Source organism: Equus quagga, chromosome 2 (genome assembly GCF_021613505.1).
Source record: "Equus quagga isolate Etosha38 chromosome 2, UCLA_HA_Equagga_1.0, whole genome shotgun sequence".
In the NCBI taxonomy this organism is placed as follows: Eukaryota; Metazoa; Chordata; class Mammalia; order Perissodactyla; family Equidae; genus Equus; species Equus quagga.
This window is the reverse complement of record NC_060268.1, coordinates 110,566,425-110,593,775: the sequence shown is the minus strand read 5'-3', so window position 1 is coordinate 110,593,775 and position 27,351 is coordinate 110,566,425. Positions and strand designations below refer to the sequence as shown.

Sequence of the window (27,351 nt, the reverse complement as noted above, 5' to 3'; positions counted from 1 at the left end):
AAGAAGTTGTGGTATAGGTATGCAATGGAATATTATTCTGCCATAAAAATGAGGAAATCCTGCCATTTGCGACAACATGGTTTGACCTATAGGGCGTGATGCTAAGTGAAATGAGTCAGACAGAGAGAGACAAATACTGCATGATCTCACTGATATGTGGAATCTAAGAAAAACCCACAAACTCAGAGAAAAAGAGATCAGATTATCTGTGGTTACCAGAAGCTGGGGTGGAGGTGGGGGGAGTAAGGGAGAGTAGGTATCGGAGGAAGATGGTCAAAAGGTACAAACTTCCAGTTATGAGATAAATAAGTACTAGGGACGTAGTGAACAACACGACGACTATAGTTAACATGCTCCATGATACACATGAAGGTTGTTAAGAGAGTAGATCCTGAGTTCTCATCAGAAAGAAAAAAAATTTTTTTCTTTTTATTGTGTCCATATGAGATGAATCTTAACTAAACTTATCGTGGTAATCACTTCACAATATAAGTCAAACCATTATGCTTTATCTCTTAAACTTCTACAGTGTTGTATGTCAGTTATATCTTAATAAAGCTGGAAAAAAGTTTTTAAAAGGAGGAGGATTAAACCCAGCTAATACTTCAAACCTATGTGCCATCCCAACTTCCTTTAGAAATGCATAAAGTTAAGACACATTTGTTCGAGATCTTAGCCCTTTGGAGATAATTTGTATTTGGAGGTGTTCAGGAGAAGATGGTAATGTGGGGTTTTTAAGATTCCTAGGAGTCCATCTCTGCTAGAAGACAAAGCTGCACAGTTCATAAAAATAATCAAGGAATTTTCCTCTATAAGTAACCAGCTTTTCCCCAAGTTAGTGTAGTATGTGTTCCTCATAATTACATACTTATCACTTCTTTTTGGTCTATCTAAACACGTTGGCAAGATTATACAATGACCTTGTATGCCTAGTAAGATAATTATTTACCCATTCCTAACACAGAGTACTATGGCACGAAGGCCTTAACAACCAGGGAGACAGGCATTTAATTTTCTATCACAGCAGACCCCTAATCTAGCCAGTCTGTTGAGGGGATATCACGTCCAAATATTTAAGATCATTTCTGGCTGTTTAATTTAGAATTCTTGGCTTTGCCAGCTGACCACCCTGCCAAGAAATGTACTAGTAAGCCTAGCAAGATGACTTGGCTCCATCCTATATGCTAGTGTAGACATGGAGCTCCATGGCATCCTCTAAAAGGCACCAGAGGCCTCATCTGCCTTCGTTCATCTCTGCCAACCTTGAAATGGAATGTTTTTATTTCATCAAAGGAAAATTCAGTGCCTGGCCTGAGGATCTTGATTTTTTACATCAGTTTTCTTCTTGATTTTTGCGTGGCTCATGTCTGCTCCTCTCTTTAATTGAGCGATGTGAGCCTGTGGCCTCTCTGCGCCACTTGCCTGGGGAATTTGGTTGAATGTCACTGATGCAAAGACATTTAATCGCAATTGTACACTTAATTGGATGTACAATTCTTGTTCTGCCCATGAGGCCTGAGTGAGCCTTTAGACATTTTTAACCTTGAATAAATTTCTTGTTTCATTCAAGTAGAAAGTTCAAAGGCTACTTTCTTTGTAAGGGAGTTTTTGTAGTTATTGTTTTGTTTTTAATGAAATCATTTTGACCATGCATGTTTAGTATAACGTCAGTGCACTCTCATTATAGAAATGATAACGAACAAAAAGAACACTAAAGATAACTACCATCCCACATACCAAGGGCTATCACAGAGAATGAACGTCTTCATATGCCAATAAAGAGACTGTGCTTTTCCTGCAACATTTTTTTGTGTGTGTGAGGAAGATTGGCTCTGAGCTAACATCTGTTGCCAATCTTCCTCTTTTTGCCTGAGGAAGATTGTCCCTGAGCTAATATCTGTGCCAGTCTTCCTCTATTTTGTATGTGGGACACTGCCATAGCATGGCTGATGAGTGGTGTGTAGGTCCGCGCCCAGGATCCGAACCCACGAACCCTGGGCCATGGAAGCGGAGCATGCAAACTTAACCACTACGCCATCGGGCCAGCCCCAACATCACTTTTTATGTGTAGAAGTCTATGAATGAATACAACTTTGCAGCGTTTTAAAAAAAATAATCTTTTCTAATAATCTAGGTCTTGTAAATATTTAATCTGAACGTTGTAATTTGTGTAACGTAGCACTAATCTGGTTTTAGAAAAGTTAGGTCATCGGGGCAGCATTTAAGGGTCCCTAAAAGCAATTCCAGATGTCCTCCACAAAAGTACTGCACCCCAAGTTGGTGGAGGTGTGTGTGGAAAATACATGGTTTGTTCTTTGAAATTTCTTTGTTTCAACAGATAGTTTGTAAATACATTGATACTGCAGTTTATATAATTTTTTCCTTTTAGAAGCAAGTATTCTCTTCAAAACAACTATATGAAATCAAGTAGCTATTTAAGAACTTTCAATGGTACTGGCCAGGCAACAAAAATTTCAGACCATGTCCATGGGCAACTCTAACACCTGGAGGCCCCCTTTGCTCCCCAAGTCTTGTTCTCGACATGGCCATTGTGCTCGGCATTTTTGCTGTTCCTGCTCTGGGTTTTTGCTGAGTGTTGTGGGAGTGCAGGGGGTCAGGGGCTGGCCTTTGAGGAGCTGGCTGCACGAAAGGAAGTCCCAATCAAAGCAAAGCATTCCTTGGACCAAAAGATTCTGCCATAAAGCAGTCTGGCTAATGTGGTCTCAGGAAACGAGGGATTAATGTGTACTAATGGATGTGTATCTGGGAATCCAGCGTGCCTTCTCCGGGGTAAGCTAGGGTCCACTGTTCACCTCTCTTTTTTCCCTCAAATCCCCAAAGGCAGAGCCTGTTTTCTTTGTTTTTCCTAAATCTGCTGCCACCTACAATTCCCTCGGGCACAGTGGAGTGGAATGTAACCATTCCAGTGTTCCCCCCAGCTTTCCTGCCACCCCACCCTCTCGCCTACTTGTCTCTCCTTCCATCTCCCTTCCCTTCCTTCCTTTCTTCCTTCCTACCTTCCTTCCCTCCTAAATTTTACTGAATTCACTGTAGGGAAAAAGACAGGGCTTTTGAAAAACAAGAGTGAAATTATAGACGTTCCAGAAATCTTCTGACTTCCTCGTGATAGTAATTTCTGAATGTGTATTTCTTCTCCTTCTGTCCTTAGGTTGTTTTGAAAGCATAGCAGTGGTTTAGCACAGAGCCTCTGGGACCAGACTCCTGGGTTAGGATCCTGATTCCACCATCTACTGGTTGCGTGACCTTAGGCAAGCAACTTAACCATTCTGTGCCTCACTTTTTTCATCTATAAAATGGGGATAAGAAGAGTACTTACCTCACAGGGCTGTGAGGACTAAATGAGTTAACACAGGTAACATACATAAACATGTAGTCAATGCTATGTAAGTATACCAGGCTTAATACTTCCAAAATTCTGGAAACCCCACGACCCTTTTGGTTTGGATATGACTTTTGCTCCTGAAGGAGCAGGTAGAACAAAAGACAGGAATTATTTAAGTGCCACAGTACTTATATCTCAGAGGTGCTCCAGAATATCTCCATAGTAACAGAAAATAAGAATAGGTTACACCTTGTCTTAACATTTATCGTATTTTATCTAGGTCTTTCCTTGCAAAATAAGACAGCCTAAGAGCACAACACCAGTGGGGGTGGAGAAAGTGGAGACATGTTGTCCGACTCAATTCATACAACTGCTATCCCAGCCGGTTACGGGGATTTGGGAGAGGTGGTTGGCCAGGTCCAGGAACAGACACTACATTCCCCAAGTAAAAGGAGGTCGTATACTTTAAATACTCTTGGCATTTAACCTCTCGTGATGTTCTGAATAAGTATTCTTTTCATTCTTGTGCCAGTCATTCTATTTTGTGATATGCAGAATGAAGACCCAGAACTTCACAGGAGTGGGTCTTAGAACTAGTTTGTTATCTAACTAACGATTTGATCGGTAGAGCACTCTCAGAACTTTACTGAAATACAGCTCTATCGATGTGCCATTCAGGTTTCCTGACTTGGCAGAGCTAAGAGTATTTCTGCTTTCATTCAACCTGTGAAGTCCCTTTACTGATTAAAGTATCTTCATTGTAGACACTTGGAGCTATAGCTTTGATGATTCCCTGGGTATTCTCCACCCTAGGCCCTCAATAATTTTTTTACTGTGTTAGAGAGTTGATATTTCCTAAAAGTATTCTGGATTCAGTCAAACATGTTGACATGCTCTGATGGTTAATTTTATGTGTCACCTTGACTGGGCCATGGGATGCTCAACCATTTGGTCAAATATTATCCTGAGTGTGTCTGTACCAGGAGTTGGTGTTTTTAGGTGAGATTAACATTTGAATTGGTAGACTGACTAAGCAGATTGTTCCCCTTAATGTGGGTGGGCCTCATCCAATCAGTTGAAATCTGAATAGAACAAAAGTCTGACCCTCCCACAGGTCAAAGGTAACTCTTGCTGCCTCATGGCCTTGAGCTGGGACGTTGGTATTTTGCTGGCTGCAGACTTGAACTGAAACATCAGCTCTTCTTGGGTCTTGAGCCTGCTAGCTTTCAGACTGGAATTTAATACCATCGGCTCTCCTGGGTCTCCAGCTTTCAAAGTCACCCTGCAGATCTTGAGGCTAGTCAGTCTCCATAACTACATGAGCTGATTCCTTATAGTAAATCTCTTTCTATACATATACATACCTCCTATTGGTTCTGTTTCTCTGAAGAACCCTAACTACTACACATGCATTTTGAAAACTGACTCTTAGTTAGCTATGATAGGAAAAACCTGGCCCAGTAGGCCCGAAGCTGCTTGATCCAGCACTAGGGGGAAGAGATGGGCCTGAGAGGGCAAGCAGTGCTGGCGTGGGCTGCCCTGGACTCTGGGCACACTGGTCAAAAGGCAGGGTCATGTCCCGCTAGTTCATCAGGGCCTGCCACAGTGCTTGCACAAGGGCATTATTTGTTGAATGAATGAAGCTTTCGGAAACCTTCCAGTGAATACCTCCCCCATTTGAAAGCTTTCTAATTAAATATTTAAGTGTTAACTTGGAGCAAAACATCATCTGCACAGTTAGCCTTCTTGTTGAGAGCTAAATAGTCCTTGCCAAGAAGAGGTAAGACAATGTCCATTATGTATTTTTTCTGAGTGCTGTGTAAAAGACTTTTGTTTTCATGAATGGAAGTAAAATTACATCCATCAAGGACCTGAACGGAATATTGCTTCTAGCTACCGAGAGTGTGTTTGACTTGGACCGAGTTTTTAAATGAAGTTTTAAATTGAGTTTTTAAACAGTATTTAGGCTACAGTGACCATGAAGCTTCCTCACTATGCCTTCACTTACAGGGACAGTAATTTTATTTGGCTGCAAGCGGGAGGGTGGCGGAGGCAAGGGGAAGCAAATCAAGGAATGAAGCAGGGTAGTAATTTGACTTGATTTTGACTTTGGATCACTCTAGCAGATGGATGAGGGATGGCCTGTGAAGGGGTTGGTGAGGCAGAAAAGGAAACTGGGGGGCGGGAGGTCAGTTATGATTATGGCAATAGGCGAGGCAAGAGAAGATGAGGCACTGGGCTGGCCTGGGCCGTAGGGACTGAAGCGGGGTCCTGATCAATAGGATGTGGTCATGAAGGAGGGCAACACCAAACTTGAATTCCCAGTTTCTTACTGGAGTAAAAGGACGCTCTTCACCGAGATAGGTAATTTAGAGGGAGGGGCAGGTATTGGCCAGGAAATGATGTCTGCCTTTTTTTTTTTTTTTTTTTTTGAGGAAGATTAGCCCTGAGCTACCTGCTGCGAATCCTCCTCTTTTCACTGAGGAAGACAGGCCCTGAGCTAACATCTGTGCCCACCTTCCTCTACTTTATGTGTGGGATGCCTACCACAGCATGGTGTGCCAAGTGGTGTCATGTCTGCACCTGGGATCTGAACCGGGGAACCCCGGTGGCGCAGCGGTTAAGTGCGCACATTCTGCTGTGCCACCGGGCTGGCCCTGTGTCTGCCATTTTTGATGTATTATGTTTGAAGCACCTGGGACTTGCTCAATAGAAAATTGCATATATGTATAGGAGGCATAAGAGGTGGTCAGGGCTAAGAAATAAAACCATGGTCACCAGCACAGAGGTGGTAACTGAAGCCAGAGAGATTGAGGATAACGTGAGACGGCGGGGAAGCGAAAAGGCAATGCTGAGGGCCACCAACATTTAATGAGACAGGCGAGGAAGAGGCGGCTACAAAGAAGAGGAGAAGGAAAAAATCAGAGTAGAAAACAACCAGGAGAGAATGGAGTCTCAGAAGCCGAAGGAGCGATGAATTTTAATATTAAATGTAGCAAAAGGAAAATTTTTCCTCGCTCCTCACTTCCACCTGTGCACATGAGGCCCTCAACAGCCCCTGAGCCTCTCCAACCAAAAATGGTTCCCTGGGAGCCCTTGGGGGCATCGCACCTGTGTTTCTCTCCCATGGAATTTTCAGGCTTCTCTGTAAGAGGCATTTCTCCCCTGAGCATGGTGGACTCTTCCAGCCACATAGCCGTGGCTCCACAGTACCTGGAGGTCAAGGGCACTGCTCCTCCCGACTCTGTTGTTCATGGCCCTTTTCTGCCACAGGCTACCCTGAGCAGTCAGGATGCCACAGCTTCATGGAGATTTGTGACAGAGTGAGCTAGGATGGTTCCCTCTCCTTTGAGTCACTGTTTGTTAGAGGTGTGTTATTTGTTGGAGGAATCTCAAAGTTTTGGACATCCCCTGGGGGAAGATTCAAGAAACACCTACTACGGTGTGATTAAAATCCCTACTTCCTTCCTATGAGTATGTGTTGGTTCCGTAAGAGTTTGTTATGCCTGGTTCCTAAGCTCAGAATCTGCTTTTAGGAGGCCCAAGCAAATGTGACTTCTGTGGGAAGACCTAATTTCCCCAACACACCCCTACCCATCTAGCAGTAGCCATGGCTTGAGTTCGGTCTCAGTCTCAGTAGCTCCTCAAATCCTGTGCGACCATTCTCTGTTGGGTCTGTCATGCCATTTTGTTAACCGATTTGACCCTCACCAGTGGACACTAGAGCCACCCATGGAGAAAGGTGAGCTCTTTTCTACATAAGGATATGGATTGGTACGGAAAAGGGGATGGCTACAGTAATTAGAAGGGCATTCTTCACCTCTGTCACACACTTTCATTGGAGTCAGACTTCAGCAAGTCACAGGATCCAAGGGGAAATTTAGAGTTCCAGACAGAAAGAGCAGACAACTCTTTCAAGAGGCTACGCTGTAAAGGAAAGGAGAAAGATAAGATGGCAGGTAGCTATGGACAACCATGAAGTTGAACTTTTGGGGGTTTTTGTTTGTTTTTTTTAAGGAGGGAGAAATTTGAATGAAAGACAAATATCAACAAAATTTATTTTTTGTCTTGAATTTATGCACCCTCTGTTTATGAGATCCAGTTGGTTCTCTTATGCTGTTATTTTTTGAGTCCACACCAAACATTTGATGACTTTCTATACTTTGTATAGAAAAGCTACAGCCCTGATCACTTTGGCCTCATCCGTGTTTTCTCCTGTCCTGAGAGAGGGAAGGACCAAGGGGGCAGCAGGGTAAGGTGTTTGGATGAATGGTGGCATTGGGAGCAGAGTCCTCAGCTCCACAGACCCTCTGAGGAACAGGATCTTCAGCCCTGAGTCAAAACAAGAGAGCAGTGGAGAACAGGGCTCCAGAGCACTTAGCTTAGCTGTTACCACGGAGATGGATGACCTATCAGAGGGCTTTTGTCATCTTAGCTCTTACCATGGAGGTGGATGACGCATTGCCTAGCTGGGCTCATGAGCAGTCTTCACTGACTGATAAGACCAGCTTCTTTCTCACCTTCCCCCTTCCCGCCTTCTCCTCCATTCCCACCAGCTGCAGACTCCTGTCTCTAAGCTGGGAGCTGCTGTTTCTGTTTGACTTTCTCCTGTGGGGACAGCTTTGATTATTTTTTAAGCTTTTTTTTTTCCATTGGGATACAATTCACATAACATAAATTTCACCATAGTAACCATTTTATTTTATTTATTTTTATTTTATTTTATTTTTTTGAGGAAGATTAGCCCTGAGCTAACATCTGCTGTCAATCCTCCTCCTTTTGCTGAGGAAGACTGGCCCTGAGCTAACATCCGTGACCAACTTCCTCTACTTTATATGTCGGACGCCTACCACAGCATGGCTTGATGAGCGATGCCATGTCCGCACCCGGGATCCAAACCAGCGAACCCCAGGCCGCTGAAGCAGAACGTGTGCACTTTGCTGCGCCACTGGGCCGGCCCCCATATTAACCATTTTACAGTGTCCAATTCAGTGGCTTTTAGTATATTCACAAAATTGTGCTATTGTAATTAATTCCCTATGTAATTCCAGAACATTTTTGCTCTGATCTCTTCAGCCCAGAAGATGAATGGAAGGGGATGGACTTCATCAAAATAAACAAGACTTCCCAGTGTACCAGAGGTGTTCGTGGTTTGGTAAACAAATCCTCTCATTTTTATTTTCTATTTATAAACTTTTTCCTCCTCAAGGGCCATGTGATTATGAAGAAAGGCTTTGCTATATTGAGAGTCTTTCATTTATTTGTTCATTAGCTCCATTTCACCCATTCAGCATATTTAGAATCTCTTCTAGGCCAGTTAGCACTGATGATGAAGAGGTGAATAAGAGAACAAGGCCCCTGTCCTCTGGGGTTTGCAGCCTAGCAGGGACGACACTAATAATCAAGTTATATTATTGTGATTAGTGCTATGAAGGTAAATAATAGGAAGACAACCAAGTCTGGGAGTCAGGTGCAATTTCTCTGAGAAAAGGGCGTCCAGGGTGAGACCTAGGGGCTGTGTAGGATGAGCTATGGAAGGACAGTGCGTCCAGGAATGAGTGTAGCTGGGGTATGGACAGGGGTAGAGGAAGCAGCACATGCTGAAGCCTTGGGCAGGAAAAAGAATGGGAGCCATGAGGACCTAGAAGTCCAGTGTGGCTGAAGCATCAGGAGCTGCGGGAGAGTGGCGCAAGATGATGCTAAGTGGGGGGTTGGAGGCAAGTCACACAGGGCCTTGTAGGCATATCGAGGATTTGGGACTTTATCTTCAAAATGGGAACCCACTGAAGGGGTTAATGTGGGGATGACAGGATCCACCAACTATATGGAGACCAGCTGGGAAGCCATTATAGGGTGAGAAAGGGTGGCTGCTCAGGTTAGGACGGTGGTCATGAGGATGGAGAGGAGGGAAGAGATTTAAGTGATATTTGGGAGGTGGACTAGACAGGGAAGGGGAGAGGAAAGTCTGAAGGAGGGTACCAGCAACAAGGTGGATGGTAAGATAAGGAACTCTGGTGAGAACAAGTTTGCAAGGAAGGAGCATGGGTTCAGTTTAGGACAGGTTGAGTTTGAGATGCCTGTGAAGCATCCATGTGGAGACATCAAGTTGATAGTTCGGGATGTTTGGCAGAAGCCTGGGCCAGAGACACAAAGTTAGGATGGGTGGAAAGTAACCGTGAAATCTCCCTTCGCATACAGATATTACAGCGTCTGAAGCATTTTATCAGGTTGTTTATTTATCCATCTTTCTTCCTACTTCAGTGATTCTCAATTTTTTAGTGAGGAAGATTGTCCCTGAGCTAACATCTGTTGTCAATCCTGCTCTTTTTGCTTGAGGAAGATTGGCCCTGAGCTAACATATGTGCCAGTCTTCCTCCATTTTGTATGTGGGAAGCCGCCACAGGATGGCTTGATGAGCTGTGTACAGGTCTGCATCTGGGATCCGAACCTGAGAACTCTGGGCCACCAAAGTGGAGCTCGCTCACTTAACCACTACACCACCAGGCCAGCCCCAAGTGATTCTCACTGTTTTTGTCCTGCCCATTCCTGGACCTGTGCAGCACTCTCTCTAGAAATGTCTCTCATTGTGTACAGTGATTCTCCCTGGGCTATAGGCTCCGTGAAGATAGGAAGATGTTGCTTATTTTTGCATCCCCAGCATCCAGGACATAGTTTAGAAACTCACTAGGTTTTTGATTGATGACTGACCAACAGAACACATGAATCAATGACTGTGTTGGAATCTACTTAAGAGCACCGATTATAGATAGCAGTTGACATCAATCTTTTATTTTTAAACACCCATTATTATAGTTAAAAATAATCTTTATTTATTTATAAGAAAAATATAAAATCATACAGGGGATCAAAATGAAGGCAGCTTAAAAAGTACAGCACAAATATATATAAACATGTAGTACCACAAAAACTCGTAGTTTAAAAGCATTGCCTTCATCAGCTGAAGAAATGTCCTCCATGAAGCTTCTGAGGGCCTGCCTCAAAGGAGAATGGTCACTGGCTGTCACATAAAATGGAAGAGCATGGCTCAGCTCAGGAAGTCATGAGAAGCTACCCCTTACATTTCCAAAAGGGTTGACAAAACTCAATCATTTCATTTCGAGTTGCACCGTCAGCTCCTTTGATCTCTTCAGTTCAACTGCGGAGTTGATTTCTAGGAGGCATCCTCAGCTGAACAGAGCCACAGGAAGAAAGAGAACAGGCTCTCCTCTGCTGAGGACCACAGGTGCGGCACCCACTCCCCCAGAGGCTCCAGCAGGCCCAGCACATGGCTGAGCATCAGGGCCATGATCCTCTCTAAACACAAGAGAAGCAAGTCTTGCCCCATCCATTTATGACCAAGTGCACAGGGTTCAGAAGATTGGAATCTGAATTCCCAAGTAGGAAATCACAGAACAAATGGGGTGAATGTTTCCCGTCACTTCCTTGGGCATATGTAGTTATGTATGTTTCAGTTACAAGGGCAGAAAACAGTGTTAATGTTATCAGGCCCAACGTGTCATTAAATGTGAAAGACAATCCAACAAATTGCTTCCGCATGTGTAAGTCAAAAAAGGAAGCAGATGTTAGCCTGCAGCTGGGACAGAAAAGGCCAGGGGCATATAGAGGAAATCTGATTCGAGAAATGAGGGGATGGTTCTAAAGTTAGCAACACAAAGAGCAGAAACATGGACTCAAAGGAGAGGAGAACTACGCAACAGGGAGGGCAGACGTGGAAAAAATGTTCTAAGGAGGATAGTCCTGGCTCAAAACTAGACAAAACAGATTTATTCATCTAAAAAAGAAAGGGAAAGAAAATATGCCAGACCTTACTTATTAATATTGTATTGAAAGGAAGACGTGTTTATATTACATATTAGAGAGGAAGAGGACAGGCTAGTGCTCCTGGTCGATGTCTGCACAAGTGAGGGAGCTCAACTCCTCTGCCTTGTTACATGAAAGCCACTGTTCCTCACCATGGTAAAGAGAGAGCATTGCTACGCTGAGAGAGAGAGAGACCAAATGCCCACAGACGGCTCACCCTAACTCGACATGGAGGAAAAGTCCTACTGAATGCTAAAAGTAATTCCCAGAGTATGGAATTCTGAATGACGGGCTGAGGTAATGATGGGCACCTTCAGGAGGCTGGCACCCCCATCTCAATTATACCGACCTCAATCTGCTTATACCTGTCAGTTTGTAAAAGAACTCTCCTCTTCCTGTCTTAGCCGGGCTGCTCATAAGGGTTCCAACAAACAACCAATAATTAATAGAAGGTTGGTCCTAGGTTGGTCTTAACCAAGCCATGAAGGATGTGTGTGTAGATTTTATACTCCAGCAGAGGGCAGTACCACATAAAAATTACTATTAAGGAAAAACTGAGGTGCAGCCTCTTTTGTCAATTACCCTGAATTTTCTGTATTATTGAATAATTATTATTTACTGTCACAAAAATGGGTAACTTGTTCATACGGTTATCTTGAGTATCAGTGGACAATCCTGGCAATCAATTTAAGCCCTAACAACTTTAAATCTTACAATTTTACATAACACTTGCTTTACGCGAGTCTCTCTCCTCTCACATGAGTCTTCCTTTGTGTGTGTGTGTGGATGTGTGTGTCCTGGGTGTGTGTGGTGGCTAACACAGCTTTACTTTCCATTCTCTTGAGTCTAGTAATTTTTTCGTGCGGCCAAATAAAATGCATCTTAGTATAAAGCCTCTTCACATAACAATGCAGGTGAGAATTTTGTTGAAGAGAGTTTGTGTTGGAACTTAGCTAAAGAGATTTCCTCTTTCTATAAGCAAAAGGCCCTCATCACAAGCAGTTTAGCTCATAGTGTGGTCAATTTAAAGTGGATCCCTACAGACAGCATAATGAGCAAAGCTCTTATGTATTAATGAACTTAAATCTTAACAATTATTTGATCAATTAGTCATAAAGTAATTTCCTTCCTCTTCACGCTCCCCTTTGTAAAGTATCAGCATATTTATGCTATTATGGTACTTATTTGCTATAGATTAAAGAAAATTACTTTGGATTATTGTACAATTAAGATATAGTTCTATTTCAGCTGAGAATTACTCTTTGATATGTCTGGATGTAACACGGATAAAAGTCATCCCACATTTAGTCATTAGAATCTGAATGAACTTTAAAAAAATCTTTTGCTTAAATTTCTCTCTGCTAATATTAAACTCCTAATAATTAAAACTTTTCCTAAGGGAAATGCCAAGAGATACAGATGGCCATATGGGCAAATAATGGTAGAGTCAAATTAAAGCAGCACATTGACATCAGCTCTCCATTTTAAAAAATCCCTTCCCCTCTGGCGCTTCCCTCATGCAATTACGATAGGAATTTTAAGCTTTCAGAGCCAGAAAATTATTAGCAATCAGGACTTTGGAAATAATGATGCCAAACGGAGAGAGGAGGGGGTGGTGTTCTGTGGTCACAAGGGTTTCCTGTAATTCCTGAATTTAAAGATAAAGGAGCACTTGGCTCTGCCCGCCTCTGAGCTGCCTGAATTCTGTGTCTTAACCTTTCTGATCCAACTCAAAGGTAAGTTCAGCTGACACTTATGAACAACAGCCATGTTCAAGATATGTATGATGAGAAGTTCAGTGTAAAGTCAGTTTCGAGATTGGAATTTTGAGTGTGGAATTTTGGAGCCACGTCCCATGGAAGCAGCGCCGACAGGGACCCATGTTCCCAAGCCAGCCCACAAAAAGCTTTTAATTCAGAAATGTGTGAAATATAGAACTGACGGTTCTATAGAAACTAATCATTATGTATATCAGCATTTTCATGGGAAAATTTTCATCCCATTTTCTAGATTTTAAATCTGGGATATTAGGAACCTGTTTTGATTTTTCATTTGTAGCCGTGGCCTTATTGGAGGAAGTTAGAAGCCTGCCTCCCTCAGCTGCTGTTCCAAGGCACCGAGATGGCCCTCGGCCTGCTGTGGCCTCCAGTCAGCAGGGCCTCAGGGAGCTGGGAACTAGCGAGAAGACCAGGGCAGCGCATGGGGCAGCAGGGGAAGGAGGGCAGGGTGGCGGGGAGGGTGTTATTCCCATCCCCTCCCCCCTCAGCCTGCCCTTTCTTTTTGCTACTCCTCTGCCCCCTGTCAATCACAGGTGGGGGGAGGCTCGGGAAATAAGGGAAGCCTTCCCAGCCTTCCTCCGTAGGAATGATGGCTGGGGCTGGGGGCGGAGGTGCCACCTGTTCTGCTTTCCTGTCTCCGGGGAGGTTGAGGCCTAGATGTGGGAGGAGGAAGGCGCAGGCTGAGGGAAGGGAGCAAGAAGGGGTTTTCCCTCCTCCCCTCCTCCCGCTCTCCTCTCCCACTGCCTCTATGTGGTCACAGAGCCTGAAGGCTGGTGTCGAGCTGAGGCGACAAGTGTGCCTGGGTGGGATGAGGGAGGGGCTGTGAAAGGAAAGGAGTGGAGGCAGCTCCCCAGCAGTGTGGCGAGGGAAGGGACTTTCTGGCCAGGCAGCAGTTAGCAGGACATTTGTCAGGCTGGGACCCACTCCTGACATCCCGGGGGGTGCAGGGTCCAAGGAGTGATGCCTGTCTGACTGCTGGGGGTCTGGGACCACAGAACGAGAAATAATCACCCCCTTTTAGTTCCATTTCCCTAAAATGTCAGCAATGAATGCCAGAAGCTCATCTATATTTTCCCACAGTCAATTTTGGGCTAACATATGAGGACGTGTCCCACGTAGCTTAATGAGAACATGGTACATAAAACCAAATTCCTAGAAGACAAGTTCTATACGGGGCCTAGAACGTGGCTGACAATAAATATTTAACAACCACGTCATTCAACATCAAGTTGCAAAAGAATCTATTTTTAAAAATCTCTACATTTTATTACTGGCTGTTACTTTACATACATCTTGCAATAAACCTGACATTTATCTGATAAATCTGACAAGGAGAGATGAGCTGGGTGTGATTAACCCTGAATCAGAAGTGTGAATAAGTCTCTTTGGTAGATTGTGCTAGTTTAGAGCTTACATTTGATGGTGAAGCCGACTTCATGTATTAGCAACCCAATAAAAACAGCTGTAATCATTAGTGGAAAAAAATGGTGGTGGTTTAGAAAATAACTTGCTTTTGAGTTGATCCTAATCTTTCTTGTACTCCAATCAATGTTATTCATCATTTTTGTCCATTTTAATCAGGGTCTTGGACAGAATCCCCCCAAAGTGAACAAAGTGCCTTAACTTTCTAAACCTACAGCCAAAACCAAACAGCACTTTTAGGAAATTGTCAAGCAAACCAAGGCTTTGTATTCTTCTCTCTCTCTCTTTTTCCCCCCAAAACTAGAAAAACCTGATCTCTCCCTCCTATCACCATACTTTCTCTCCCTGTAAACCATCAAATAAGAACATTAGATATTCTTTGGATCCAATTTTTCACTTGGTTTTAAAAATCCCTTAAAATTTGGATTTTAATGCATATCTTCCCTCCCAGGATCACCATTAAAGACCCCCCTTCTTGGCGAACCTGTTGTGTAGTGTTATTGGGCCCTGTTTTAAGCTGGGACAGTAGGTGCTAGAGGTGGTTACGTTGTACCTATGGGCCAAGTGATTTTTATTTATTTTTTATCAGAGCTTCATCTCAGGGGTGAGACCCTCAGCCTTAGACAAAAGATGTAAAAGTAACTTTTAAATTAATTTTTTAAAAGTCATGGGTAATACAAGGGCATTTTGAGCACTCTTTGCCAAACACCTTTCCCATGGTCCTTATCCCCCTCCTAATTCCTGACTGTGCTCCCAATAGCCATCGGTTTATTTCTTTCAAAACTACTTGAGCAAATGACATTTTTGATAGCAGTTCATATAGTATTTGAATAAAAAAGATGGCACATGTGTTCTGAAGGGTATCACCACATAATACCAATATCCTCTAATTCACCTAAGCATAACAAAAAAAAGTAACAAACAGACCAAGCAAGGTGATTTCTCTGTGTCATTTCCTTCTAAGCTGTGGGAGTGCCACTGTCGTCAAGGATCTTATGGATGATGACTGTTTGCTGCCATCAACAATCTTAGTTCCTCTTTCAATCTTCAACAGTATTTAAGGAAGAGGATAATTTTATTTTCATCATGGCACGAATCCATTCGGATTGTGGGCTTTGGCCCTGGTCCTTATATGAGCCTACCAAATGTTTTTCCCAGTTCCAGATTCAAATATTAAATTAAAACAGATGTGCAAAACTAAACAAATGAAAATCCACCACCGAAACATAACCTACCCCTCCACAAAACCACCAGCTTTGGAGAAAACCAATGTCCACTGTTCCATGTCCTTATCCTAAACTCTTAAAAAAGAACAGATTTGCAGTCCTCCTTAACCTGTGGCTGTTTCAACGTCTGAAGAGGCCGAGAAGAAGCAGAGGTCTAGAAGTTCCTGGCGTGGTCTCCATGGCCCCTCTTGGGCCACTCCTCATCCACCCACCTGCGTAGGACCCTCTCCACATCGGCCCTGTGGTAGAGTCTGCAGAGCTCCATCAGCTGGCCCACCGATCTCTGACTGTTCCGGAGCAAGAACTCCAAGGTGGGGCTCTGAGGCCTCTGCTCCAGGAAGCACAGTTCATCATAGGGCATGCCCCATTTGCTTGCAAAATTCCTCCAGTTTTTGACTGTTGGGTGACATGGATCCAGCTTTATCCTGATCACGTCTAGTAAGTCCTGATCATTGAGCAAGTCACTTATGGTGGGGGCCCGGGGCGAGCAGGAGGAACAAGTACAGTTCTCCTTGTAGGACTTGTCCTTGCTTCTATCTGCAGGAACAAACAGGACAGTCCACATGTCAGCAAGAGGCCTGAAATACGCCTTCATCTCCTCTGTGCTTTATTTTCCCTGCTGAATCGTCAATAGCATCAGTGTAAGTATAACATAGCATATGTTACGGAGGAAGATTTCAGGATCTTCGTTTCTATATACTCACACAATAACGTGTTGTTCTTTATGGCCAAGGACGGTTGCTTAGCTGGAAGCAGTAGTAAGATTTCATTAAGCCAGTTTCCCTTTCTTTCTGAGACTCTCTTGTCTTACAAATGTGCATTTGTGAGACTGCTGGCCAGAATGAGGGCTCCGAGGAGCAGAGCTCTCGCTGTGGCAGATTGCCAGTCCAGCAGGGGTCAGACTCCGCTGACCCACACCTCAGCCATCACCCCTTCCAAGTTACAAGTCAGTCCCGACAGCTTTTTAATGCCAAACAATAGCATGTTAGGGTGTAAAGGACTGCACAATTCTTTAAAAGGTCTTAAAAAAAACACACTGAAAACTGGAATATCCACTCCATACACATATTTGAAAGTGAGTGATAATTAATAATGCCAGAAAACTTTTTAAATTTATGGCCACCTTATCATACCTTTGCCTTTATCCGTGTTTTCTTCACCCCTGGGGCTGCCTTTGAAGTGCAGCCAATACCCTGAGGTGTGTGCAGTGGGATGGATGAGTGGGGGGCTTGTGAGCTGAGCCTCACCAAGAAGAGCAGCCCACGCCCAGAGGAAGGGCAGCATTCTTCCAACATGCTGCGAAGCGTGTTAGGAGGAGGATGAAGCCAGCAGCTAAAAGGTGTGAAGTCATCTATAACAGAACTGCGAGCAGTACTGCACAGCACAACAACCCCAGCGACTTAGATTCCACCACAGCGCTGGGTCTCCTGATCCCTCTGACCAGGGATTTCAATAGCCAAAGGCTCCGCTAGACTTCGCTGGCTTGGAAAATTCTGGAAGGTTGTTATGGTCTTTACCACACTGAGCTATGGACCGCCCAATTGGGAAAGTAAAGACTTTGGATAAAGGGAGTCACTTTGGTGAATGTAAGGTTGAGAACCAGCAATTTTGAGGCAAGTACAAACGATAACAAGAGCCTTGAAAATTATGTCCGTACTCTTTGACCTACTAACATACCTTCTGGGAATCCAGCCTAAGGAGAAAATCTAAAAATGTACATACATGAAAATTTTTATTAGTCTTACGTATATTATCCATTTTTTAAAACTGAAATGTCAAAATTAGGGGACTAGTGAAATATATTATTGTACTACTTGGAATATTACTTAAATAATTTCGAAAGCTAGGTAGCAACCTAGAAAATGTTTGTGCTGTAATATCAAGTGAAAAATGCAAGATAAAAAGAATGTATGTACTCTGATTAGAACGATGTGAAAACTCTAGGTTAACATTCCCATGGAAGGAAATGTACAAAAGTAATAACAGCCATTGTGTTAATTTGGTAGGATTATGTTTCTATTTTCCAAACTTTCTCTAGTGCTGTTATATTTCTGTGACAACTAAAGCAATGTATTACATTAACAAATACGTTGTTTAGCTTAACACAGAGAAGATGTATCAAACAGCATCCTTCCTGCTTGGCAAGTTTTACCCACGGTTGAGCCTACCCCTTCCTACCTTCTCCATGATTTGTTTCATCAAATATCTCCTTTCTTTCCCCTCATCTCCACCACCCATCTCTATTGATTCTCTTTCCTTTATCTACAAATATGTCTAGGGCTCCTCTATCATAAAAAAACAAGAATCTCAAACTACCCTCCTCTGGTTTCATAACTTGCCGAAGTCATCTTCCTCTTCCTCTTCTTTTATTCCCTGTTACATTTCTGGAAGGAGAATTCAAAACCTGCTGCCTCCAATGACTCACCATGTTCTTAATCTTCATCTTCTTTGGCTTCAAGCAGCATCTGACCCAGCCTAGTTCCCACCAAACCTTGTGGAGACTGGCCTCAGTTCCCCGCACCCCAACTGTTGGCCAGAGTCCAGTTCTGATTGGGCAGGAAAATCCAGAACAGAGAAGGAGATCCCCACCTGACTTTGAGGATCACCAAGACCTCCTGTTGCTGCTTATGCCCCCATCGCACTAGCTCCCCTTGGATGTGGCTGCCTCTGGAACCGGACCCAAGGCTCTTTTGCCCTTTGGACACGGTATATTGCCTTGCAGGCTGCATCCTCGGTGAAGGTTCCTTCTGATAGTCAAGCCCCATATCACCAGACACATCCCACCAGGTCCCGGCTGCATCCCTTCCCCTGTCTGCCTGACATGCTGCGATCCCAGCCTGTCTCATCGCCGAGGCCTCAGGAGATATAAGGAGGTGCTCCAGTTAGGTTCTTAGCCCTAAACCTTCCCCTTCCACGTTCTCTGCTTTTGGTCATCTCCTTCACTCCCAACAACCCCTACAAGGCTCTCCCACTAGCATGGAAGGCCCTTTCTTATTGTAACTGCAGGACTCAGCACTGCCCCTGGCATATAGTAAATGCTTAGCCAATGTTTATTGAACGAGTGGGTGAATACATGAGTGAATAAATGAATGATTAAAATTGCCGGCTCTCCTGTGTTCCAGAACTGACTCCTGGAAAGCCCCTCTTGATGTCCAGATGACATCTCTAACTCCATGGATCTAAAACAGCACTTAAATGTCTCCCTCGATGCACCAAAAGCACCTCGACTCCCCTATTTACATTTGCAATTCCCTGGCATCCTTATAGACTTCTTCACTGTATCCAACCAGTTCCCATGTCCCAGCCTCCACCAGAAGCTCTCCGTGATACTACGCCTGTCTTGTTTCCCATGACTTCCTTAATATAACCTGTGCTCCCGACAAGCTAGACTATTCTGTTTCCTGAATAAGATACCCTGAATCTTCTTTTTTAAAAAAGCTTAATTAAATTACAAGAAAACTAACAGAAGCTCAGTATAGAAAATTTAGAAATTATATATGATTATGGATTTTTAATAAACTATTGAACATTTAGGATTTTCCTAAATTTTCATGACTCTCAGTAACAATTCCATGCAGACCCTGGCATGTGTATTTGGCCCCATCTTTAATCACCTCACCAGTAACTGGATTATTAGGCCAAAAGGTATGAGCATTCTAAGGCTATCAATGCATGTGCCCCAAACTGCTTTCCAGAAATAAAGGCTGGACCAATTTACACTCCAACCAGAGTGTACAGTAACGGTGCTGATCTCACTTCACCTCTGGCAGTGCTAAGGTTAGCTTTAAAAAATCTCTGTCAGGGGGCCAGCCGTTAAGTTCGTGTGCTCCACTTCAGCTCCCCAGGGTTTTGCTGGTTCGGATCTTGGGCACGGACATGGCACCGCTCATCAGGCCATGCTGAGGCAGCGTCCCACATGCCACAACTAGAAGGACCCACAACCAAGATACACAACTATGTACTGGGGGGATTTAGGGAGAAAAAAAAAAGCAGAAAAAAAAAAAAAGGAAGATTGGCAACAGCTGTTAGCTCAGGTGCCAATCTTTAGGAAAAAAAAAAAATCTCTGTCAGTTTCATAGGTGGAGAAAGTATACCTTCTATTTTTCTACCTCCCTGCTTCCTCTGGTGTTTTCTCTCTTCTTCCCGTCTCCCTCTCCCTGAGATTCCTCTGCTGACCCTCCCTTCCTCTACTGGACGTCATCCATCCTGTAAAACCCGCCTCAGAGACGCCCCTTCCATGAACTCTTCCCGGCTCCTGCCCGGAATGCCGGCTCGCTCCAACTCCCAGGATTCTGTTCACATCTCCTGACTCTGCCCTGCAGGGGGACATTCTGCATGATTTCCTTGTTCCTCATTATACCTTCAATGCTCTGAGAACAGATGCATAGCCTTCGGCAGTGTGTTCCACATCTTAGAGCTTTAAAATGTGGAATTACGTTTCTATGTAATGTAGGGAGAGTTATGCTTCAGCTACAGTAATCATCGTGTATAAAGAAGACTTTAGCTGCATGGTGAGACAGAAGCTCATTTATCTAAAGAAAGAACTTTCTAATGGTGAAGGTGGCTTCTCACAAAAACACGGGTATAAGAGGAATTTTGCAATTTTCTTTGCCCTTGTTTAAAGATAAGGTCAACTTAACAATATTCTGCCAAGTGGAAAAGAAAGCAGGTTACCAAAGAGTATGCATAATTCAGTTTTTGTAAAAACAAATAATACAGTCGCTCATATCCATGTAAAGTATATTATATACACATTCATAGGCATAGAGAAAAATCTGGAATTATGTATAAGAAAAATGTTAACAATGGATGTTTCCCAATTTTCTATAATTATTGTGTTTATTTGGATACTTTAAAAGTATTTTTTAAATGTCACAGAAAAATAAACTAAGATATAACCTCGAAGTCCAGAATTTAATGGCTGAAGTTCCTCCCTGCTGTTACTTTTATAAGATTCAGTGTTGGCAATGTTTTCTCCTTTAGCGTCAAGAAGAAGAATAAAAACATGAGTAAGCTTTCTGAGAAGCTCCTTGAAACCTTCTAGTGTCTGAGAAGGTTTCATTTCTTTGAACAATCACACTGACCACTTACCAGTTTGTTTTAAAAATAAATGATGCGCCAAAAGTCTCTGATGTTTTTCTTTGTATTTGCAATGACGCAAATGACAAACCATTTACTGAAGTGGAATCTACACGAACTGCCAACACTACTGAATTTAAAGCTGGCTTTCAGAATCATAAACTATAATTAGCTCTCTGGGGGACTTAAGTGGGGAAACGTCTTTTTTCTATCAGATACATTTAGTCCTGCCACGCTTTAAACACCTATCCGTAATAGTGCACATAAAGGATGGACTGGGTGATGCCTTGGGGAAGAAACAATCGTGGGGAGAGAGAGACTTAGGACCAAAGAAGTTTTCATCAGAAATGGAGGAAAAATGGGATTAATATTTGACGCCTTGCAAATGATAAGCACAGCGTTGTTGTACAGTAGAAACTCAAAAATTGTTTGCTAAATGAATGAATGAATGAGAACTGTGCTTTGTCCTCAGAACAAGTCAGGCAGATTTGTTATTATCATTTAACGAATTTTAGAACCTGAAGAGAGAATTAATAGTAAAGGAAAGAGAATGTTGCTGGTGACTGCTGGCAGTAAACAGATCTCGGTGGAAAATAGTACAGAATTGGTCTGAAAATACAAAAAGATGGATCGATTCTAGATTTGGGGAGGAAAGGAGAGGGTTGTTGAAAATAAAGAAGTTAATTATGAATGAAAATTCACTTAGATTCTCTAATAATTAGGGTCCTCACTTGCCATATTTGGACCTGTGTATTTTCCACTGATGCAAAGCAAGAATGGAACACACTGTTAATTTATGATGACTTCTTATTTTAGAGGTGAAAACCCTGGAAGGACTTGCTCTCTGTAACTCTAGTTTGAGTGCTGATGTGAACGAAGGAAGAATTTATCAGAGGAGGAAGGGCCCGATTTCTCAGTGGGTTTTCATCATCACAATAACTCATTTATCAAGTGCCTAGTGTCTAACTAGTCCTGCCCTGAATCCTTTACATGCATAATCCTGAATCACACCAATTCTGGATCCATATTAGATGGGCCTCATGAAATCCCAGTGCTCCAACTTCTGAGAGCTTATGTTTATTGCCTGTCACTCCCAACTAGCATGTAAGCTCCTAGAAGAAAGGGACTTTGATGTTTGATGTCACTACTCCATTCCAGGGACACAGCAGGCATTCCATCATATTTGTTCAGTAAACCAAATCAACGAAGAGTGTGACAAAGAGAAATAGTCAAATTAGAAACCTCTGGGCAGCCCATGAAGAGCTCTGTAGACATTTTCAAATCAACTGAAACTTTTTTTAGTGCTGAGTATATACAAGGCAGAAGCAAGATTACTGGTTGCCATGGAGAAGGAGCACCCTGTGTACCATAGAGATTAACAAGAAGAGCTTTAGAGGCATGCCAACTGACTGTCAATACCAGTTAACACTGTGCAGGTGTGCGACTTGGCAGTTCTCGAGCTGCTAAGCCCGTGTCCTCACTCCCAGTCCAGGCAGAGCTATGCCTATCTCATACAGTTGTTGAGAGGATTAAATGAGATCATCCATTAACGCCTCATCCGAACACGTGGTGAGCACGCAACAAAGAATTAGTCACTGCTGGTGAGGGGTCATAACCCACAGCCTTTTTTAAAGCAGTGGTTCTCAACCTTGGTGCACCCCACCCCCCAGGAGATTTACAAAATCCTGATGTCTGGTCCCACCCACCGGGATCCTTCTTTAATTGGTCTGGGGTGCAGGTAGGACATGGGAATTTTAAAAAGCTCTCCTGGGAAGTCTAAGGTGCAGCCACAGTTGAAAACTACTGCCTTAAAGACATCTGCAGATCAAATTCTTAGTCGGAAGGGCCTACCAAAGTTAGATTCTGGAACTACAGCTGCTCGTCTTTGAGAGATACCATGTCCGTTAGGTGATTAGGAGTCTGTGGATAGATAACGTGTCCCCAGACGCACGAGCAGATGAATGGATCTTTCTCTCGGGGTTTTCCGACCCTCGCCCCTACTCTTCATCCTCTCTCACACACATTTTGCATTATACCTAACGAAGAGTTCCGGAAGCAAGCAGTTCATCAACAAAGTATGTCTACGTCATTGAAGGCAACTGTAAGAAACAGGCAGCCTATAAAAAATCGGTCAATTAACAGTTGTGAACGGGAACAAGATTCAGAATTCACAAAGGTCATGATTAGCTGAGCCTAGAAAATGGCTCCAGTCAGGATGTTGGCAGTGGATCACAGACTGACTTAAGGTGCCTCCCTGCAGCGGAGGTGCTGTCTTAGCTGTCTTATCTCGCACACTCCGGCTCTTCGACCCTGTTAGCACTGGGTCTTTCCCTCCAAAGCGCTCAGTGCGACTGTCAGCTCTCAGGTTGTTTATATAATAATGCTCCCAGATAACTAGGTCTTGAGTTAGTTCAAATAGTTAAATAGTAAACATTTTACGTTGGCAACTTTGCAGATGGCAAAACATTGTGGTTCTGAAATAAAGTAACTCTATCCCAGGTGTCTATAAATTATCAGATTTGGAGCCTACAAAATACCAACAAGTGTCAAAGTAGAGTCAAATACTTCTGCAGTTATGTTTATGAAGGGTGTAAATTCGTGCTTTTTTCTGTGTGTGGTTTCCAATATGGTTGGAAAGAAATATATTTAAAATGCCAGTTCATGGCTTTGATATATCATTGGGGCGCGCACACCACATTATTCATCAGAGGTAGGTAGTCACATGCTATGAGCTGGAAAGTGATGAAGAATTATTTTTATCTACTAAGAAACTGACCCAAGGGCTTTTGATGGGCGTTTGATCTCTTAACCAAAGAGAAAAACAAGATGATTTCATTTTCTCTCTCCAAAGCACCCTTCGAGGAGACAAGTTGGTGGCAACACTGGGGAGTCTAACTGACAAATTGGATGGATCCAGGTAATCATGCTGGGCCTCAACCTTGTCATCAAGCAAAATTGGAGTGTAGAAGGCATGCGAGAAAAATGAAACTCTTACAAAAGAAAGGACCCAATTTAAATTCAGCACAGAATTTTACGTGAATTTGAAGTCTGAAATTATGTGACACAACATATTAACAAAGTGTCATTTTATGGACCTAATTTGAAAAAAAACGAAAATCCTATTTTACGTTCATTTCTATGGGGAAATTTGATTTAGATCAGGCAAGTGCTGACTTATTCGAGGTCGTCAGAAAGTCATCCTTGAAAAACTGGCAACTGTTGTGAACAGGTGCAGAAAGTGTTATGGTCCATGTGAAATCTACTGCCACTAGAAACGAATACGAGAAGAGGTTTTTATTTTCCAATTTGGGGAGTTTTTTGTCTTACAACTGAGCCTTTTTTCTTTAATGCCCAAATGTCTTCATTTTGAAAATCTGTATAAAAACACTGTACAACTTCAATGTCTCCTTTAACAGGGTGAACTGAACATCCTTTGTTGTTTTAATCCAGGGCATTGCCATGAATATCTTCTCCTTTCTTGTGCTCTGCCCTGGGGCTGTCTGCTTCGGTGTTTGAGGGTTCCACAAACACGGCATTGCTTTTTTGGTGGTAGCTGATTCTGAATCACATTCTTTTTCTTTCCTCGATTACAAACTGTCAGCTGTCATGTCTCACTCCTGTCTTATGCCTCCTTTTATCGGATTACCCTCCACCCTCCTATCTTAACCAGCTAAAACTGGATCCCAGATGACTAAGGTTTTCAAACTACAAGAATTAAATAAAAAGCCAGGCTCTGAGTTAAGGCCGGAGGGCCTGATCCAGGGAAAAGTAGCAAGCTTTTGTGAAAGGTATTTCAGCGGCTCAGAGATGGACTCGTGGGGGAGTGGGGCTGACGGACTTTTGGCTTTGTTCCAGCTTAAGACACTGAGAAAGCTGGAAGTCTGACCTTCACCCCTTGTAGGACACGGAAGCATTCAACGGGTGTACACAGAGGTGGGGCCAGGCCAGGGGTTTGAATCCCACTTAGGACCTGTGTGACCTGGCGCCAGCCGTGTGACCCAGCACTGCTTCCCTCGCATCTACCTGGGGAAGAAAATAATTGGACCTATGCACAGAGTTGTCAGGAGCACTTTACGTTTGTAAAGGGCTTAGAAACAGGCCTGGTATACATGGTAAATGCCACATTAGCATTTGTAAGTAAAACAATAAAATAAATCTTTCTTAAGTTGCTACTTTCATTCAAAGACAAACTACGCAGATCTGCTTTGGCCATTTCATCCAAGAGCAAAGCCATTATGGCCAGGTCTCTCATATACTGGTTTATGGGGAAAAAAAAAACCAAACCCAACCAAACAGACACCTGAACAGTCCTGTGTCAAAACACCATGCTGGGTGCTACAGATGTCACTTCAACAGCGCAGGTCCTGCTCTCGGTAACAGGACCACCATCACTGTGAAGTTTTCTCTTTGAGAGCCTTCCATTTTATTCCCACACAGGTAAAATTTTTTAGAGATAATTTGAAACTTGATGAAAGTTAATTTATTAATCATGACCTTAACACTTAAGAATCCTTGAAGGGTTTATAGATATTCCTAACCAACTTACTTTATTCATTTTCATTTGAGCTGACATTTCACACTAGTGTGTGGGCTGTTAGTTTTTAAAAAGTTTAAATGTACGTTTTTTCAATTAGAAAAGAAATATGTGCTTGTCACAGAAAATCTGAAAATTTGCATGAGCATATGGAAGAAAAAATTCACACTCTTACCACCCAGGCCAATCACAGTTAGCCTTTTAGAGATTTTGTTGGTTATTTTACCATGCATTGTATGTATTTGCCTATATCTGATCTTTGTTATATACATATTTGTATATACAGATTAAAGTTTTTGGCAGGGGAGGAGATTTTTCTGATACCCACTCATGTTTAAAAAAAATTTTTTTTTTTTGAGGAAGATTAGCCCTGAGCTAACATCTGCTGCCAATCCTCCTCTTTTTGCTGAGGAAGACTGCTCCTGAGCTAACATCCATGCCCGTCTTCCTCTACTTTATATGTGGGACTCCTAGCACAGCATGGTTTGCCAAGCAGTGCCATGTCTGCACCCAGGATCTGAACTGGCAAACCCCAGGCCGCCAAAGCGGAAAGTGTGCACTTAACCACTGCGCCACCGGGTCAGCCCCTAAAATTTTTAAATTAAAAGATTTTTTAAATTTAGAAATTTAAAAAATATAGGATAGTGGAAAGAAAATAAAATTTGTCTCTGCTTGTATGCAAAGATGCTTTCCCCTCCTCCACGTCACCCAGCTAGGTGCTTCTAACTTGAGCCTGGGTCCGCAGCAGCATTTATGGATGAGGAATAATTACTGGCCAGTGGCCCCAGCCTCTGGTAGGAATAGGGGGTGGTCCAAGGAAGGTGAGTTCCAATGAGGTATCCAGATGGGACCCTGGACACTGGCCTGTCCCATGAAACCTGGTGGGAAGGCTCCACCAGAAGTTTATCTGGCCCAATCTCTCCCTTGACTTCTCTAATCACAGCAAGGTGGTGGCTGGGCTGGAACCAGAACCCCAACTTCTGTCCCCCAGAGCTGCACTTCTGCCACATGGCCTCCTCAGAGAGCCTGGCACACAGCGGGTTCTTAATTAATAAAAACATGTTGAACGAAAAAAAAATCACCCAGATCTCACTACCCAGAGATAACTGCTGTTAACATCATGTTTCTAAGGGAAAAAAGGAGTTGATTATGCACCGCGTGTTCTGATTTTCAGCATGGTTACCCGGGCACAGTCTGGGACTGAGGACAGATTCTCCCGAGGGTCTTACGGCCCCCAACCCCCACTTAACAAAGAAAGAGAGAAGGAAACCCTGAGGACTCAGTTCATTCAATATGTGTTTTAAAAGATGTAGAAAATGTTGGTGAGGTTTTTTGCTTTTAATTAGTATTTTGGCAGCTTATTTTAATGCTCACTCCATATTTTCCCCATGGTTAATTAATAAGAAATCTAAACATTGCCAAAGTTTCTGTCTCACAATAAAAAAAGGGGGGGTGGGGTGGGGAGACAAACTTTAATGCTTCTTTGGTTAAACACACTAAAAGCAGAAAAGGTGGGGCATAGCACATGGCCAATGTCAGGAGGGCACAGAGAGGGAGCGGAGCAGCGGATGGCTGAGCTGGCCCCTCCCCTCGCTCCTGAGGGTGCCTAAGGCCCACTGCTCCTTCCGCCTGGCGGAGCTCTCCACCGATCCTGTCACCCTGGACGCAGAGGGAGGGAGAGAAGGAGGGCCTCTGGGTTCTGACCTTAGCCCAACCCCAAACCTGTCCAATTCACAGCCCTGCTATGCCCCTCACAAGCAAAGGAGCCTTAACTCAGAGACAACGCTCTTTGAAGGCTTTTGTGAAATCTTCTAAGATTTCCTTGCAGCTCACCATGGCCTGTGGCTGGGAAGTTTCTCTAGTCTGTAATACAGATTTTGAAAGTTAATGCTAAACATATTCTCCAGTTATCTTTAATTTAGCCACGCCAGTGATCACTGCCGCCCAGATCGTTCAAGTCAATCATTTACCTGAAAGGGGGTCTCCAGTACTGTCTGGAAAGCCATTTTCTTCTTCCTAAAAACCAAAAAGCAACTGTCATTAAAATCATACCATATGTGAACAGAGATGGTATCAATTTCCCAATATAGTTAAATTTCCACCCAAACCTGAGCAGGGGAACAGATCTTGAAAACGGCACTTTAATGG

The 27,351-nt window shown here is 43.2% G+C and overlaps 1 protein-coding gene across 1 annotated transcript in view; it reads right to left on the bottom strand.

The window, feature by feature from the left end:
* Nucleotides 1–10,173: 10,173 nt before the first annotated feature.
* EDARADD (EDAR associated via death domain) overlaps nt 10,174–27,351 on the bottom strand; it is a 61,057-nt gene continuing 43,879 nt past the window's right edge. The window contains exons 5-6 of the mRNA XM_046655091.1: nt 27,174–27,219; nt 10,174–16,127 (exon numbers count right to left, since the gene is read on the bottom strand). Of these exons, the coding sequence (XP_046511047.1) occupies nt 15,745–16,127; nt 27,174–27,219 (429 nt within the window). The 3' untranslated portion in view covers nt 10,174–15,744. The remainder of the gene's footprint in view (nt 16,128–27,173; nt 27,220–27,351) is intronic.